This window comes from Schistocerca cancellata, chromosome 9 (genome assembly GCF_023864275.1).
Source record: "Schistocerca cancellata isolate TAMUIC-IGC-003103 chromosome 9, iqSchCanc2.1, whole genome shotgun sequence".
Taxonomy (NCBI): domain Eukaryota; kingdom Metazoa; phylum Arthropoda; class Insecta; order Orthoptera; family Acrididae; genus Schistocerca; species Schistocerca cancellata.
Genome location: NC_064634.1, coordinates 21,905,012 through 21,924,490, shown reverse-complemented (window position 1 = coordinate 21,924,490; position 19,479 = coordinate 21,905,012). Strand labels below are relative to the sequence as shown.

General features: G+C 46.9%; 1 protein-coding gene across 2 annotated transcripts in view; it reads left to right on the top strand.

Moving 5' to 3' along the window:
- LOC126100475 (uncharacterized) overlaps positions 1–19,479 on the top strand; it is a 368,319-nt gene that overhangs the window by 314,089 nt on the left and 34,751 nt on the right. For both annotated transcript variants that reach the window (XM_049911084.1, XM_049911083.1), the window contains exon 3: positions 19,158–19,450. In XM_049911084.1, the coding sequence (XP_049767041.1) occupies positions 19,158–19,450 (293 nt within the window). The remainder of the gene's footprint in view (positions 1–19,157; positions 19,451–19,479) is intronic.

The following is a 19,479-nucleotide window of genomic DNA, read 5'->3' as shown; positions in this document are numbered from 1 at the left end:
GGTTGGCGTCGACGTCACCGCCACAGGCAGAAACGAGGCTCGTCGCTGAACGCCACTCAGTGTCGCAGTTGACTCTTCCTTCACACCGTACAAGTCTCTGCTGTCTCTGCTGTCTGTGGTACGGTGTCAGCCGTAATTGACGCGTGGCAACTCGAGACGTCAAACCAGCCGCCAGTAAACTGCTCCCGACTCTGCTCGTAATCTGCTTCATTTGTCAAAGCCAGTCGAACAGACGTACAACCTTGTTCTGGTGTAGTCCCTCCGTACCGGCTGCTCTCGCCACACTGTTCGCTTCGTCGGCACTCGTTCTGCTGCTGCTGCTAGACAGCCATCTGTCGACAGTGCTCCCGTGTACCTCGAGCCAGTAATTCGACCTTCCCCAAAGTCTGAAAACTGGCGATAAGTTGCACGTGCCCGTGCTCTGTGCACGTGGTGTTGCGGTATTGAAACATCCATCTGAAAAGACCCACTGGTGCTACAATCACTGTGGCCATCATGTGCTCACATGGGCATTGGTTACATTCGGTCAAGGTGTTCATTACCGTCACAGAATTTTCGCACAAGCATCAATCGTGAGCCTTTGAATGGAAATAACAATAACCCACTGACAATTTGACACATTCTTAAGGACCGGTTAAATTAGTAAAAATGAACATTTCGACAAGTTGCTAATAGTCAAGATGGCATCGATCTCTTAAATGTTGAAATTCTGTCGCTGTGTAGGAGAATACTGGCTTTCCCCCTGCGGGTCCGGACGTTACAACAGGTTTGAGGTATACCTGCCTACCGTAAGAGGCGACTAAAAGGAGTCTCACACGTATCGGCCTTTATGTGCTGGTCCCCAGTAGGGTTTGACCTCCATTTTTCGAAATTTTCCCGAAGAGCGAACCAACTGGGGAAGGGCGCCTTACATTGTGCGTAGTGTCCATCTTGTGCTGAGACTTCTCTCATCCTTCGTCGATGTGGATCGACACTTCTGCTCATTCTACTGCTGTTGAGTGAGGTCACCCTCCTAGGTGCGTTTTCCTCCATCCTCTGTGCAGTATCGCTTTCTGCGCTGTCGACGATAATGGACTTCTTAGCTCGTTTGTGCCTGATATTCAGCACAGTAGCCAGTCCGTTGTGGTGAAGCTGCCAAGTACCCTGTTGATTGTAGCCCCCTAACCACACAGGGATCGCTCTGCTGATGCCTCCGCCGTTAACTCCTCACGTATGACAAGCAATAGATAGATGCCCGTCACCCTGGGGCATCGGAACTCCCGGCAATGGCCTTCCAGCCAAGTGGCCCTTGCTGCGGCTGGGTGGCGCCTGTGGGGAGGGCTCCTAGTCGGAGTGGGTGGCATCGGGGCGGATGGCACAGCGTGAAGTGTAGTATATCATTTCTTGCTGGTGGTCAAACACCAGCAGTCTCTAAGTGACCCCAAATCGTCCACCCCCACCCCGTCCCATTGGCCACACCATGGGAAGAACTCCAGGCTAAGGATGGCAGCGAAGCTTATTCACCCCGGTACCTCATATGTACAAGATTTGGTGGGGTATCTTTCTTGTCAATGAAACATCAGATTTTGTGGAGCATCTAGAGGAAAAGTTTGGGGAGGTGGAGGGCTTGTCCAAAATGCTGTCAGGGTCGGTCTTGATCAAAACAGCGTCATCTGCCCAGTCACAGGCACTAAAAGCCTGTGACAATCTGTGGGATGTTTCTATTTCCATCACGCCCCATAAGAGCTTGAATATGGTCATGGGTATCATAATTCACAGGGATCTTCTTTTGCGGTCTGACGATGAGCTGTGCGCTAATTTAGAGCGGCGATGTGTCCATGTCGTCCTGCACGTCCACCGAGTTCCGAGGGATAATCAGGTTGCCACCAGTGCACTCATCTTGACCTTCGAGTGTGAGACATTACCTGAGAAGCTAAATGTGGTTGTCTACGCCTGTGACGTAAAGTCATAAATCACTGCCCCGATGCGGTGCTGTAAGTGCTGGAAGTTCGGCCATATGTCTTACCGCTGTATTCCAGCATCAGATGTTGGGATTGTGAACGTCCTTCATATCCCAATACTCCCTGTTCCCCGCCTCCCATCTGTGACAACTGCGGAGAGCACCATTTGCCTTGCTCGCCAGACTGCTGGGTTCTCCAGAAAGAAAGAAAAATAATGGAGTACAAGACCCTGGACCGACCTACACCGAGGCTAAGAGAAAAAATGAGAGGCTACATCCTGTGCATATGACGTCAACCTACGCTATTGCTACGACAACAGTTCTACGATCTTCCATTGCGCCACATACAGTTGGCTCTCAGAGCCATCACTCCTCCTGCCCCCTAGATGGTGGGGCACTTCCCTCCCTGCTGCTCCTGCACAATCTACTTCAGGAGCAACCCCCCCCCCCCCCAACCACCGGGGACGTCAGTCCCAACTACTCAGCTGGAGAAGTGTAAGTCTTCTTCAGCTCCTCTCGCCAAGTAGGGATCCCTTGGGTCCTCCTCAGTCCCTGAGGCTGAATCCTCCCAGCCGGACAAACCTAAAGTGCAGCGAAAGAAACCTAAAAAGAATAAGACCCTCAAGAATCAAGGCACTGCGGTGCCAACGACACCACGACTATCTACAAGCTCTGTGTCTGAGGTGGAGATTCTGGCGTCTGCTGAGGACCTAGATCTCGCTGGGCCCTCAGACACAATGGATGTCGATCGCACAGTGACTTATCTGGTGGCAGCAGGTGACCCTGAGGCGTAGACTGCCTCATTGAGTCTTTCATGCCTTCCTAGTCTCACAATCACGTAATCCTCCAGTGGAATTGAGGTGGTTTTTTCCACCACTCGGCTGAGCTACGGCAACTGTTAAGCTTTACACCTGCTTTCTGCATTGCCCTCCAGGAAGCCTGGTTCCCATCAATGCGGACCCTTGCCCTCTGCGGCTGTAAGGAATATTATAGGAACCGTAGCGACTATAATAGGGCCTCAGGTGGAGTTTGCGTGTATGTCCTGAACTCAGTACGTAGTGAACCTGTACCTCTTCAAACCCCTCTTGAAGCTGTGGCTGTCAGGATAAGACGATGCAGGAAATAACTGTCTGCAATGTATATCTTCCTCCAGATGGTGCTGTACCCCTGTTAGTATTGGCTGCACTGATTGATCAACTCTCTAACCCTTTCCTACTTTTGGGAGATTTTAACGTGCAAAACCCCTTGTAGAGTGGCGCCATGCTTACTGGCTGAGGTAGGGAGGTCGAAAATTTACTGTCACAACTCGACCTCTGCCTCTTAAATACAGGTGCCCCCACACATTTCAGTGTGGCACATGGCACATATTCGGCCACTGATCTCTCGGTTTGCAGTTCTGACCTTTTCCCACCTGTCCACTGGAGAGCACATGACGACCTGAATGATAGTGACCACTTCCCCATCTTCCTGTCACTCCCCTAGCATCATGCCCACGGACGGCCATCCAGATGGGCTTTAAACAAGGTGGACTGGGAAGCCTTCATCTCTGCAGTCACCGCTGAATCTCCCCCACATGGTGTCATCGATGTTGTCGTTGTGCAGGTCACTACAACGATCGTTTGTGTGTGTGTGTGTGTGTGTGTGTGTGTGTGTGTGTGTGTGTGTGTGTGTGTATGTGTGTATGTGTGTGTGTGTGTGTGTGTGGTTCTTAGCATAGTTTAAGTAGTGTGTAAGTCTAGGGACCGATGGCCTCAACAGTTTGGTCCCTTAGGAATAACACACACATTTGAACATTTTTGGAATCCATGAACCTTCGACTGCTACCAAGGAACTTGGTCATTAAGCATGTAAGAAAGGCGAGTTTAGTTAATAGCGGTTTCAATTGACGGCGCGAAGAATACCATCTTCTCTGTGGGCGGTTAAAGCCAATATTACGTGATCCTCCCGGCTGTGCAGATCTGAGACTGTATCTCGCTAACCCAGTATCTACATATCTTCATTAACGCACGCTTTCCGTCAGCAGAAAGCAAGGTGAAATCTCTTTAATGACTCACGTGAACATTCAGAAATAACTGGAACGGAATGAATGTGTGACGGAGCTACTTGCATTCAAAATGTTGCTTTGTCAGCTGTTTATGTAACACACAGAACAAAAGTCCTACATCTTTACTCAGACGTCATACAACAGAGAACAATTGAGAAATGGAAACTGTTATTCTGCCTGTTCTGCGCTTCGTTCTGTCTTACGACTTCGGTGCGCCCACACGATCTGGAGGTGTTAAGCGGAACATAGTCGAAATCGCCGTGCAAGCTGCACTTACGGATGAATTTGTGACAGTACTCAGATCGCTAAGAATGGCTGAGATTGTAGTTCCTGCGCACCAGCATTGTACTTTCCCGAAGACTGTTGCCAATCACCGGTCCCCGAAAATTGATGCCGCGTTTACGAAGCCCTAGTTTGGAGAGAGGATGCGTAGGCCTGCCGCGGGGCAAGGGCAACAGCGACACCGACGGTCTCGTTTACCGCCGCGGGCGTAAAAGGGGACCGCCAACCGCCTGTGATGGTATCTGCTGCAAACGGCGATAGCATCGGCCGCCCCGAGTTTACGGCCGTGGCAGAGACCTCCCGCGTGCGGCATTAGCCGGCCCTAAGCACTGTGCCGGGGCATTACCAGCCCCGCTCAGGGCCGCGCACCTATCTCTATGGAAATGATTTCTCGGGCGGGAGCGAATAAATTATGTATGAGGTTCGCATTCGACAAGTGTGTGAAACTCTGTCGGTATAGCGGCTGCAGAACGACACGCGTGTAACACGGCCGTGAAGACCCCCAGCTGCGATTCGGCACCGCCGTTTGTCGCTATTACGACGCGCTCTGACTGACGGGAACAGCTGGACGGCTCTTCTTTCACGCCTGTGGGCCAGCCTGAGTAGTGCAGCCAGATGTCGCGATTTCCGCCGGATGTCTCGATTTTTAGGAGTCTCGTTGCAACGTTCCTTTCGCCCGTACTCGAAAGCATCTGTGGCGTTGCGCCGAGTCACACTCGCCTAGCCGCCAGAACCCACAGTACTCTCATAGAGGTGTGCGACGCACGGGACCAGCGATCCGACGTATTGCTCCGCGGATATAAACGGAAACGTCTTTGGCGCACCCGTATTAATTACTGTGCCACACTGTCCAGTCAGATTAAATAAGGGCCGCTAACCTCCCCTAGACCAGCGAGGGAGGGTTCCAAAGACGACAATTAAAAACACCTATTGCTACCCGACTACTTTCAGGTAAGATTTGGAACGGCTAAGAGTTCAATAAATAACTGTCAGGTGGCTCCAGAATGAGATTTTCACTCTGCAGCGGAGTGTGCGCTGATATGAAACTTCCTGGCAGATTAAAACTGTGTGCCCGACCGAGACTCGAACTCGGGACCTTTGACTTCGCGAAAGGCAAAGGTCCCGAGTTCGAGTCTCGGTCGGGCACACAGTTTTAATCTGCCAGGAAGTTTCATATCAGCGCACACTCCGCTGCAGAGTGAAAATCTCATTCTGGAAACATCCCCCAGGCTGTGGCTAAGCCATGTCTCCGCAATATCCTTTCTTTCAGGAGTGCTAGTTCTGCAAGGTTCGCAGGAGAGCTTCTGTAAAGTTTGGAAGGTAGGAGACGAGATACTGGCAGAAGTGAAGCTGTGAGGACCGGGCGTGAGTCGTGCTTCGGTAGCTCAGATGGTAGAGCACTTGCCCGCGAAAGGCAAAGGTCCCGAGTTCGAGTCTCGGTCGGGCACACAGTTTTAATCTGCCAGGAAGTTGTCAGCTGGCTGTTCGCAATTAACGTTGACAATTATTCGACAACCAGACCCGAAAACAATTCACTGTCAACAGGTAAAACGCCACTCCGGGAACGTCACTCTCAGATTTGCACTGATACAGATGACATTTATTAGTTTAGAACAACACTAGCCAAGTCCGTCACTTTTTATCTGTAAAAATGAAAACGAGACACATGGGAAAAAGTAAGTAAACTGTTTATTATTCCAAAAGTAATCCCCATGACTGTTAACACGTCTATCCCACTGTGAGACAAGACGGTCAATACCTTCCTGGAGCAATGTTTTTGGTCGCCTACGGAACAATGATTGTAATCAAGTGTGCATCTGTTAATCCGAAGCAAATCCATCGCCTCCTGTGTCTTCAGTCAGAAGTCCAAAACTACGGAAATCGCGTGGGGAGATATTGGGACTGTACGGAGGATGTGTAAGAACTTCGTAACGAAACTCCTGTAGCGGAGTCGAAACAACAGACACGGCAGTTCCGGGAAAGGTACGATAACGTTTTTCTTTGGCTGCAAGGGCTTCATTGACTTTCTGGAACACCAACCGAATACTAGTGTAGACAGGCACGTGGACACTCTGCAGAAACTCAAGCACCCCATAAAGTCCAAATGCCCAGGAGAGTTGACGGTCGGCATCATTCTATTGCGGGACAGTGCCCGCTCACATGCTGCCGAGGTTGTTTCGACTTGGCTGCAGAAGTTTCGCTGGGAACCCCTTACACGCCCTCCGTACAGTGTCGATCGCTCCCCATTCGACTTCCACATTTTTGAATACTGGAAGAAAGACATCGGTGGCAGTGGATGTGCTTCGGACTAAGAGGGACGTGCCCGAGTACAATCGTGATTCCGTAGGCACGCGCAGATATTTTCCAGTGAAGGCGCCGATTGTCTTGTCTCACACTGAGACAAATGCGTTAACAGCTATGGCGATCACGTTCGAAATAAAACACGGTTTACTCACTTTTCGGGATTCTGTGCCTCACTCAGTAAAAAAACAAACCTTTTGCAGGGTCGCTTAGTTGTCCGTCCGTCCGTGTGTGTGTGTGTGTGTCTGTCTGTCTGTCCGACTGTGAAGAACCTATCTACTCAGGAAGGTGTAGGCGTATCAAGTTGCCAGACATTAAGGTCAATGGTCCCTCAGCATTGTAAAAATTTTAAGCTTATACGTCAATTCAATCAAAAGATGCGGTCATTTATGTCACATATTTTTATATTCGAAAACTCATTCATCAAAACCAACATCGTACTTCCCGTTGATCTAGACTCATGAAATTTGGCATGAAGCGAGGCTTTGCAGTACAAGTAAAGGGAAAAAAAACCGAAAATTGTTAATTTGTAATTATAAAACACGAACACAAATTTTTTGTCATTTTTATCTGTCTGTCTGCTTGCCTGTCCGTCAGTTAAGAACCCTTTTTCTGGCGAACAGGTTGGCGTATCAAATTCAAAATCATGTCACTCACTAAGATGTATAGTCCTTTGGTGGTGCGAAAAATTGAAGTTTCTAAGTCTGTGCAATCAAAAGATTCACTCATTTATGTCACATATTTTGATACTCGCAAACTCACTCGACAAAACCTTTAGCAAGAAGCAAGGTTTCACAGTACACGTAAAGTAAAAAAAATCTGGAAATTGTTAAACAGTATTAACATCAAATAAAAAATATTTTTTGCCATTAGAACACACATTGCATTCGTCATCCGAACATTACTAAATACAAACATAAAATGTAAGTTGTAGTCGCCGGCCGAAGTGGCCGTGCGGTTAAAGGCGCTGCAGTCTGGAACCGCAAGACCGCTACGGTCGCAGGTTCGAATCCTGCCTCGGGCATGGATGTTTGTGATGTCCTTAGGTTAGTTAGGTTTAACTAGTTCTAAGTTCTAGGGGACTAATGACCTCAGCAGTTGAGTCCCATAGTGCTCAGAGCCATTTGAACCATTTTGTAAGTTGTAGTCGTGTTTTAGTTAGTAAATAAAAATATTTTCTTAAATCTTCTATGTTTATAGATGTAAACTGAAGTCCTCTGATAGCATCTTTTTGTACGTCTGGGCTAGTATGGGGAACTACTGTACAGATTTTGATACGGTCTTGAATTTCCCGGGACCGATATCTTGCCAGTAACTATATCGAAAACATGCAAAAATCGTACAGATTCTCGAATCCCAGGATGAATTAAGTTCGCGCCGAAGCCTCAATATGCTAGTCCTATTCGCACTTGGCTAGTTTTTACTTCTATCTGTCTCGTGTTCATTTGACTTCCACTTCGGGCTAACTAAAATCTCCAAGTTTCGACAGAGCCTTATCTTAGCGCCAGAGCCCACACTTATTACTCCTCACCACTCACAAAACACAACCGGATACTGTCAAAGCAGAAATCGCTGCCTACACACGAGAACACAGTACAGATACTCTGTCTTCCGCACTGCAATCAATGCCCTCGTTGATCACGATGGATCACGAAACCCAGACTTCCAATATACACTCCTAAAGTACGACCTCCGCCCCCACAGGACACACCACTTCGGCTGCCTGCCATGATATCCAGGGCGCCCCCCCCCCCCCCCGCCCCACAACTTGTTTATAGTGTAGGCCGGAGCAAAAAGTAGGCACTTTTCAGTGGCCGTTCCCCTGCTCCTCGTTACAGCACTGCCCCCTGGCAGATCATTAAGAGCCTTTTCTGCAACCGCTGACATGCGGAAATTTCTTCCAATCCCAGAGTGTAGACTCCAACCACTACAGCCAACTATCCTTAGTCGAACAAAAACCCCTTTCCCCTTACCAGCAGAAAATGGCCGAGGCGGCTAGAAAGTGAAAAAGTGTGAACACGCGTAAGGTAGTCAGGAAATAGTGTCTTACATCATGACTAGGGTTGCCAAGCTCCACAATTCTTCAGTACCGAACACCAAGAACAACTCCATATTTGTACGCCGATTAGCTGTTGTTTTAATAGGGGAAGGACATGTACCATGTAGTAACCAGAAAACCTACGTCAGTCGGTTTAATTTGAAACCAATAAACTGTACACCCACGCGTCTTTAAGGAATCGAACTTCAATGTATAGAACACTTTCAAACATCTCATTAAAAATTAGTTAATGTGTTAAATATTTGACGTTAAGCATAGAAACTGGAAGAAGTTCAGAAAAGCCACCCATACAGTTACTGTTGATGGTGACTTCAATCTGCTCTCGATATTTTGGCGAAAACAAATGTTCAAAGTTGGCCTAAAACTTCGCCAGGAATCGTATTGAATGACGGATACAGCGATTAGTGACGATAATGTTGTTACAATGACACTCAATACCCTAACATCCAAACCCACCAAAAATAAAAGGAAAATACAGCTTTTTAAAAAAGCAGATAAAAATTAGCTTGACGCCTTCTTAATGGACAATGTACACTCCTTCCAATATGACTATGTAACCGCACACCAGTAGTGGTTCGGATTAAAAGATATGGCAGCGACTGCAGTTGACAGACATATCGTATAAATTAGTAAGACACGGTACTGATTCCCGATGGCTCACGAAACAGGACAAAACACAGTTGCAGAAGCAACGATAAAAGCACAGCAGGTCTAAAAGGACGCGAAATCCCCTAGTCTGGCGAAGTTTTACAGAACCTCGAAATTCAGCGCAAACTTCAATGCAAGGTGCTTCTGAAAGATTCATCAATGAAACTCTGTCTCAAAATCTGTCAGAAAACCTAAAGAGATCGTGCTCGGAATCGAAATACCCCAACGGCGAGATACAATCATTAGTTTCATTGCCCGGTAACAACGGAGCACTCAAGCAGAGTTATTAGACACGGTCTTCCGAAATTTCTTCAACAAAGATGTTAAAGTATACTACTGGCCATTAAAATTGCTACACCGACAAGAAATGCAGATGATAAACGGGTATTCATTGGACAAATATATTATACTGGAACTGACATGTGATTACATTTTCACGCAATTTGGGTGCATCGATCGTGAGAAATCACTACCCAAAACAACAATCTCTGGCCGTAATAACGGCCTTGATACGCCTGAGCATTGAGTCAACAGAGCTTGGATGGCGTGTACAGGTACAGCTGCCCATGCAGCTTCAACACGATACCACAGTTCATCAAGAGTAGGACTGGCGTATTGTGACGAGCCAGTTGCACGGCCTCCATTGACCAGACGTTTTCAATTGGTAAGAGATCTGGAGAATGTGCTGGCCAGGGCAGCAGTCGAACATTTTCTGTATCCAGAAAGGCCCGTACAGGACCTGCAACATGCGGTCGTGCATTATCCTGCTGAAATGTAGGGTTTCACAGGGATCGAATGAAGGGTATAGCCACGGGTCGTAACACATCTGAAATGTAACGTCCACTGTTCAAAGTGCCGTCAGTGCGAACAAGAGGTGACCGAGACGTGTAACCAATAGCACCCCATACTATCACGCCGGGTGATACGCCAGTATGGCGATGACGAATACACGCTTCCAATGTGCGTTCACCGCGATGTCGCCAAACACGGATGCGACCATCATGATGCTGTAAACAAAACCTGGATTCATCTGACAAAATGACATTTTGCCATTCGTGCACCCAGGTTCGTCGTTGAGTACACCATCGCAGGCGCTGCTGTCTCTGATTCTGCGCGTCAAGGGCAACCGCAGCCTCCGACCTTTATCAAAGTCGTATGAGAAATCGGTTGGAAACTTTCCCATGTCAGCAGGTTGTAGGTGTCGCCACCGGCGCCAACGTTGTGTGAATGCTCTGAAAAGCTAATCATTTGCATATCACAGCATCTTCTTCCTGTCGGTTAAATTTCACGTCTGTAGCACGTCATCTTCGTGGTGTAGCAATTTTAATGGCCAGTAATGTAAATATCCCACAATTCGAATCAAGAACAACTGACAATACGAGTAACTTAAAACTAGATATCCTCGGTGTAGCGAAGCAGCTTAAATCACTTAACAAAGGCCAGACCTCCAGTCCAGATTGTATACCAGTCAGTTTCCTTTCAAACACAATAACTCCATTCTTGGCAATCATATACAACCCGTCGCTCACAGAAAGTTCGATACCTAAGGACTGGAAAAATTGCGCAAGTCACGCCAATACCTAATAACTCCGTGTGCATACCGAGGGGAGTCATTCCAGATGTGGAAAGGGTGCTTCCGGATGCCATGAAGAGTACAGGGTGAGGCCAACTGCTGGTGGTAGCCCTTGTCGGTACCAATGACGTTTGTCGCTTTGGATCGGTAGAGATTCTCTCTGGTTTCGGGCGGCTAGCGGAAATGGTAAAGACTGCCAGTCTTGCTTCCGAGATTAAGGCGGAACTCACTATCTGCAGCATCGTCGACAGGATCCTCTGTGGTGCTTTGGTGCAGAGCCGAGTGGAGGGTCTGAATCAGAGGCTCAGGCTGACAGGTAAAACACAGTAAGGTAGTTGTAGAAACGATCGGTATTGTAGCTGTAAATTGTCGGAGCTGTGTTGGGAAAGAAACGGAGCTCCAAGCCCTAATAGAAAGCACTGAAGCTCAAATAGTTATAGGTACAGAAAGCAGGCTAAAGCCGGAAATAAGTTCAGCAGAAATTTTTTTCAAACCATCTAACAGTGTTCAGAAAGTACATCTACTTAAAAAAAGCTGATAAAAATGCTCTTAACGCCTTTTTAAGAGACAGTCTCCATTCCTTCCGAAATGATCACGTAAGCGTAGAAAAGATGCGGAATGATTTCAAAGAGATGGTATCGATGGCAATTGAGAGATATATGCCACATAAATTAGTAAGTGATGTCACTGATCCCCCATGTTACACAAAACGGGTCAGATCGCTGTTGCAGAAGTAACGAAAAAAGTAAGTCAAATGTAAAAGAACGCAAAATCCCGAATATTGACAAACTTTTGCAGAAGTTCGAAATATAGTGCGTGCTTCAATGCGAGATGCTCCTAATAATTTCCACAACGAAACTCTGTCTCGGAATCTGGCAGAAAACCCAAAGAGATTCCGGTCATACATAAAGCACACCAGGGGCCAGACGTAAACAATACCTTCACTGCGCGATAACAACAATGAAGTCACTGATGACAGTGCCACCAAAGCAGTGTTATTAAACACGGTTTTCCGAAACTCCTTCACCGAAGAAGACGAAGTAAATATTCCCGAATTCCAATCAAGAACAACTGCCAAGATGAGAAACTTAGAAATAGATATCCTCGGTGTTGCAAAACAGCTTAAATCACTTAATTTAGGCAAGGATTCCGGTCCAGATGGTATACCAGTCAGGTTCCTTTCAGAGTATGCAGGTGCAGCTCCATACTTAGCAATTATGTACAACATCTCGCTCACAGGAAGTTCCGCACCCAAAGACTGGAAAATTGCCCAAGTCACACCAATACCCAAAAAGGGAAATAGTAGTAACCCGCTGAATTACAGGCCCATTTGACTAACGTCGATTTGCAGTAGGGTTTTGGAACATATACTGTATTCGAACATTATGAAGTACCTCGAAGAAAACGATTTATTGACACATAGTGAGCACGGATTCAGAAAATATCGTTCTTGTGGAACACAACTAGTTCTTTATACTCATGAAGTAATGAGTGCTATCGACAGGGGATGTCAAATTGACTCCATATTCTTAGATTTTCAGAAGGCTTTCGAAACCGTTCCTCGCAAGCGTCTTCTAACCAAACTGCGCGCCTAGGGAATATCGCCTCAGTTGTGCGACTGGATTCGTGATTTCCTGTCAGAAAGGTCGCAGTTCGTAGTAATAGACGGAAAATTATCGAGTAAAACAGAAGTAATTTCCGGCGTTCCCCAAGGAAGTGTTATAGGCCCTCTATTGTTCCTGATCTATATTAACGACACAGGAGACAATCTGAGTAGCCCTCTTAGATTATTTGCAGTTGATTCTGTCATTTACCGTCTTGTAAAGTCGTCAGATGTCCAAAATGAATTGCAAAATGATTTAGATCGTGCGAAAAGTGGCAATTGATCCTGAATAAAGAAAAGTGTGAAGTTATTCGCACGAGTACTAAAACAAATCCGCTAAATTTCGATTACGCGATAAGTCACACAAATCTGAAGGCTGTAAATTCAACTAAATACTTTCGGATTACAGTTACAAATAAACTAAGTTGGAACGATAACTTAGATAATGTTGCGGGTAGAGCAAACCAAAGACTGCGATTCATAGGCTCAAAATAGTTCAAATGGTTCTAACCACTATGGGACTTAACTTGAGGTCATCAGTCCCCTAGAACTTAGAACTACTTAAACGTAACTAACCCAAGGACATCACACATATCCATTCCCGAGGCAGGATTCGAACCTGCGACCGTAGGAGCAGCGCGGCCACAGCGGCCGGCGATTCATTGGAAGAACACTTAGAAGGTGCAACAGATCTACTAAAGAGACTGCTTACACTACACTTGTCTTCCCTATTCTGGAGTATTGCTGCGCGGTGTGGGAACCGTATCAGGTAGGACTGACGTATGATATTGAAAAAGTCCAAAGGCTCGTTTTGTATTATCGCGAAGTAGGGGAGATAGTGTCACGTGAATTGGAGTGGCAATCATTAAAACAAAGGCGTTTTTGGTTGCGACGGGATCCTCTCATGAAATTTCAATCACCAGTTTTCTCCTCCGATTGCGAAAACATTCTGTTGCCACCCACCTACATAGAGAGAAATAATCAACATGATAAAATAAGAGAAATCAGGGCTTGCACCGAAAAATTTAAGTGCTCGTTTTTCCCGCCCGCCGTTCGAGAGTGGAACGGTAGAGATACAGCTTGAAGGTGGTTCAAATGGCTCTGAGCACTATGGGACTTAACTGCTGAGGTCATCAGTCCGCTAGAACTTAGAACTATTTAAACCTTACTAACCTAAAGACATCACACACATCCATGTCCGAGGCAGGATTCGAACCTGCGACCGTAGCGGTCGCATGGTTCCAGACTGTAGCACCTAGAACCGCTCGGCCACTCCGACCGGCGAAGGTGGTTCGTTGAATCCTCTACCAGGCACTTAATTGTGAATAGCAGAGTAATCACATAGATGTAGAGGAATTACACACCCATATCACTAACGTCGATTTGGAATAGGGTTTTGGAGCATATACTGTGTTCGAACATTATAAATTACTTCGAGGAAAACGATTTATTAACAAACAGCGAACACGGACTCAGAAAATATCAAATATTGTTCTTGCGAAAACAACTAGCTCTTTATTCTGACGGAGTAATGAGTGCCATCAACAGGGGATGTCAAATTGATTCCACATTTTTAAATTTACAGTAGGCTTTTGACACCATTCATCATAACCGATTTTTAAACAGATTGTGTGTCTGTTGAGTATCGCCTCAGTTATGCGACTGGATTCATAATTATCTATCGGTCACAGTTCGCAGTAACTCACGGAAGGTCTAGAGTAAAACGGAAGTGTTACCTGGTGTTCTTCAAGGAAGTGTTATAGGACTTCTTCTGGCCCTGATGTAGTTAGACGATTCATGAGATAACCTGAGAAGTCCTCTGAAATTGCTTGCAGCTGATGCTGTCATTTGCTGTCAAGTAAAGTCATTAGATGGTCAAAACCAACTGCAGAATGATTTAGATATTTGGGTGGCGCGAGAAATGGCAACTGACAGTAACAATAAAAAGTGTGGTCATTCACATTATTACTAAAAACAATCCGTTAAATTTCGGTTATGCGATAAATGACACAAATCTAAAGGCTGTCAATCCAACTAAATATCTGGAAATAACCATTACGAACAGCTTAAGTTGGAACAATCACATAGATTATGTTGTGGGCAAGGCGATCCAAAGACTGCGATTTGACCACGTGGAAGATGCAGCAGGTCTGCTAAAGAGACAGCTTGCTCTACACTTATCCGCTCTCTGCTAGAGCACTGCTGTGTGGCGTGGAATCCTCACGACACAGGACTGACGGACAGTTTCGATGAAGTACAAAGAAGGGCAGTTCGTTTTGTACTACCGCGAAATAGGGGATAGGGTGTCACGGATATGATACACGAGTCGGGTTGGTAACCATCAAAACAAAGTCAGTTTTAGTTTCTATAAATTTCAATCTCCAACTTTCTCGTCCGAATACGAAAATTTTTTGTTGACGTCGACCTACATAGGGAGAAATGGTCATTGGGTAAAACAAGAGTAATCAGAGCACGCACGGAAAGATTTAAGTGTTCGTTCTTCCTGCACGCTGTTCGAGAGTGGCCGCGGGGTTTGAGGAGCCACGTCACGGATTGCGCCGCCCCTCCCGCCGGAGGTTGGAGTTCTGCCTCGGGCGTGGGTGTATGTGTTGTTCTTAGCAAAAGTTAGTATAGGGACAGATGACCTCAGCAGTTTGGTCCCTTAGGAATTCACATACATTTGAACATTTGTTCGAGAGTGGAACTGTGGAGTAATAGTCTGAAGATGGTTCGATGAACCCTCTGCCATGGACTAAAGAGTGAATTGTAAAGTAGTGTTATAGATGTAGATGTTCTCTGAAAGCCATATGCTGATGTTACTGACCACTCTATTTAGGTACATCATTTATATTACGTTTACCATCTTTCACAATAACATTTGTGTCACCTGCAAGAAGAACAGTTTCAGTGTGAACAGGGAGAGTTCAGGCACAGAGTATGTCACCGATGACGTCACGGGTTGCCCCCACCCCCGCAAAGAAACCTTTGACCCTTACAGTGGGTAGTTCTTTGATTTCATAAATTACAACTCTTATTGTAAAATAACACACGATAAAAGGATGGATTCTACGTTTTGGGTGACAAATTCTAAATGTGCCTGTGCCATTAGCAACATATTTTTCTTGTGTAACACAGAACCGAGGCTGCAATGTATACTGATGTGCTATTGAACATCCATTTCCGTTTTTCAAGAACTGACAGCAAATCTCATATGTTTCCCGATTTCAGTAGAAACGACACCGCTTTCTTCACGGTATTTCGACGTCGGACGTAGAAATGCAGTGGAAACGTCTGATGGAAGCCTTTATGCAGCGGCGACTCACAACAGGAGTAGGCGCGCGGCTCGGCGTGAACGATTCGTATGTGACGCCACGCAGCAGCCGGAGCTTTCACACGTCACTCCCGTTAGCCTCTGTTGGCATTCTCGAGGCATAGCGTCCGTACTTCCAGCAGGTGGAGCTAGCAGCCAGTTTGCACTGCACTCTGTTGGTGGCGGTAGTTCATATTTTCGTCTCGACATGCAATGTACGAGGATGTTGTTGACGATTACTCTCGTAGAAAATATCGTAATTTTCCATCATACGTATCTGCGTTTTGGTGGGTACGTTTCAACTTGTAAATTCGTACAAGCGTGTTTGATTCTCAAATAATGATGCCATACGACTTCCACATATAAATTTGCGTGGTTGATAGCTCTGAGTTGGTCGGTTATGTTATTATCAGTATGCACTCCACACACATTTATGTAATGAAATTTGCAAGCGTAGTACGTGAATCCAATTTCTTTCCGGGTTCACAACCTGCACGGCGCTTTCACGTTTCCCGACGTTTTAACTTCGCGTCAAAGCGGTGCAGGGACCGCTGCGGCTCTGAGCGACAGCGGAGGGCCTTCTCCAACACGAACTCTGCAGTCGCGGAAACGGGACTTCTCCGTGGCCGGGTATTTGTTTGTTTAAACAACGATGATTCGTTAGTATTCTGCTTCCTGCGGCTGTTTTAAACACTGCACATGCGGGGCCAATCTTCGGACAAGCGGCAGTGACATCCCGCACTTGGCTTGTGGTAGTTGAATCGGTAGTATCCGCGCTACGTCTCTGCGCACGGAACTGTCACCAGTGCAACTCCAGGGCGATTTAGAGGAATTGGAGTTAGGAGAAGTAGTACGCTCGAATTCTATAAGTAACCGTACACTCTGTGTGAAACGCTTTTACTCCCACTGTGGTGTTAAATATATAAAGCGGAAAGAACCAATTTAGAGTTAGGAGAAGCAGTGACCTCACAACTCTCAGTGAACAGAAGCTAGGGGAAACGTGCCAGGCAGGGTAAGAGCTTCACAAACATCTTTGTCTCAGGCGTCATAGCACCAGTATTCCGGAACGTGAATTCCAACGTCGTAGAACCTAGCCAGTCCCTGTCTCTGAAGTCTAGGCCAGCACGCCGGAATTCCACACTGTTATAATAGTATAGGAGTTTTAGTATTTGGGGAGCAAAATAACTGATGTTGGTCGAAGTAGAGAGGATATAAAATGTAGACTGGCAATGGCAGCGTTTCTGAAGAAGAGAAATTTGTTAACATCGAGTATATATTTAACTGTCAGGAAGCCGTTTCTGAAAGTATTTGTACGGAGTGTAGCCATGTATGGAAGTGAAACGTGGACAATAAATAGTTTAGACAAGAAGAGAATAGAAGCTTTCGAAATGTGGTGCTACAGAAGAATGCTGAAGATTAGATGGGCAGATCACATAACTAATGAGGAGGTATTGAATAGGATTGGGGAGATGAGTTTGTGGCACAACTTGACTAGAAGAAGGGATCGGTTGGTAGGACATGTTCTGAGGCGTCAAGGGATCACCAATTTCGCATTGGAGGGCAGCGTGGAGGGTAAAAATCGTAGAGGGAGACAAGGAGATGAATACACTAAACAGATTCAAAAGGATGTAGGTTGCAGTAGGTACTGGGAGATGAAGAAGCTTGCACAGGATAGAGTAGCATGGAGAGCTGCATCAAACCAGTCTCAGGACTGAAGACTACAACAACAACAAGAACAACAAAAACATAAATAGCACAACGGGTCAGAGCAGCTTTGTGACGTCACAGAACCGGAACCAGTATTGCAGCTGTGGGCCACTACGCCAGATTTGCACACAGTTACACAAACAGCCCGATGGGTCCGAACTGGAGTGTTACGCCGTAGAGGTGTGCCCGTGTGCCCCAGTCACCATTTCGCATTCGCGGCCAGAGGTCTCGGATTCTGACGTCACAGTTAGGCCGGTGATGGTGTGCTCTTATTCCTAGTCAGCCAGCGTGACAATACACCGTTTTGAAATTGCTGCCAATTTATACTTACAAGGGAACCTCCCCATCGCGGCCCCCTCAGATTTAGTTATATGTTGGCACAGTGGATAGGACTTGTAAAACTGAACACAGATCAATCGAGAAAACAGGAAGAAGTTGTGTGGAACTATGAAAAAAATAAGCAAAATATACAAACTGAGTAGTTCATGCGCAAGATAGGCAACATCAAGGATAGTGTGAGCTCAGGAGCGCCGTAGTCCAGTGGTTAGCGTGAGCAGCTGCGGAACGAAAAGTCCTAGGTTCAAGTCTTCCCTCGAGTGAAAAGTTTACTTTCTTTATTTTCGCAAAGTTATGATCTGTCCGTTCGTTCATTGACGTCTCTGTTCACTGTAATAAGTTTAGTGTCTGTGTTTTGCGACCGCACCGCAAAACCGTGCGATTAGTAGACGAAAGGACGTGCCTTTCCAATGGGACCGAAAACATTTGATCGCAAGGTCATAGGTCAACCGATTCCTCCACAGGAAAACACGTCTGATATATTCTATACGACACTGGTGGCGGCATGTGCGTCACATGACAGGAATATGTTGTCGACCCAACTAACTTGTACACTTGGCGAATGGGTAAAAAGATTCTTCTACCTTGTTAGACAATCGTTCGATCCCTTAAGGAACTTTCCGATTCCTTACAGTTAGGAAAATATTCATTGACCTCGTTACTGAAGTCGCGAGCTATATTTTCTGGATTCATATTGCCCACGGAATACGTCTCACGTATTTAATGCACTCTCGTCCAAAGTAGCGAACAGTCAACTGCCAGCCAGGGAGCCTCGTTAGCAGGAATACTCTCTCTTCCGTGCGCTGTAGTCGACTGAAGTCGTGTGTTTCGATGTTTGTTTAGGTGTAGCGTCCCCATACTACGGCGCAGTTACCTCGCATCGGACGGACGGACGGACAGATAGTAATTGTCTGAAAAAAAAATTTAAACTTTTCACTAGAAGGAAGACTTGAACCAAGGAACTCTCGTTCCGCAGCTGCTCACGCTAACCACGGGACCACGGCGCTCGTGAGCTCAGACTATTCTTCATGTTGCCTATCTTGCGCATGGACTACTCAGTTTGTATATTTTGCTTATTTTTTTCATAGTTCCACACAACTTCTTCCTGTTTTCTCGATTGATCTGTGTTCAGTTTTTCAAGGCCTAGCCACTGTGCCAACTTATAAGTAAATCTGAGGGGGGGTGCGATTGGGAGGTTCCCTTGTTAGGACGACGGCTCTACTCCCACACGAAGCAGATTAGCGCAGTTGGGCGTTATTTTTTGTTCGAAGTCCCGCCAGAATTTGAGTTGGCACCATTGTATACAGAGTGCAGTTGGCCTTTGTCAGATGGGAGATGTGCTCGTGTGCCCGCAGGTGGAGGGGGCGTCGGCGAGGAAGGGCGAGCAGCAGCAGCAGCAGCAGCAGATGGTGCCGGCGGTGCGCGTGGTGCTGCGCCGGCCGCTGATGGTGCCGGCGGCGTCGTCGTGCTCGGTGCCGTTCCCCGCCGCCTTCACGGTGCGCCACGGCGGCCGCCGCGTGCCGCTGCGCGTCGGCGCGCTCATCGCCCCCGTGCCGGCCGCCGCCGCCGCCGCCCCCGCCGCCTCCGCCGCGCTGCACTTCCCCGTGCGCGTGCTGTACGCCGTGCCCGTGCAGCCGCTCGCTCTCAGGTAATCCCCACGCCCACACTGCGCCTCCT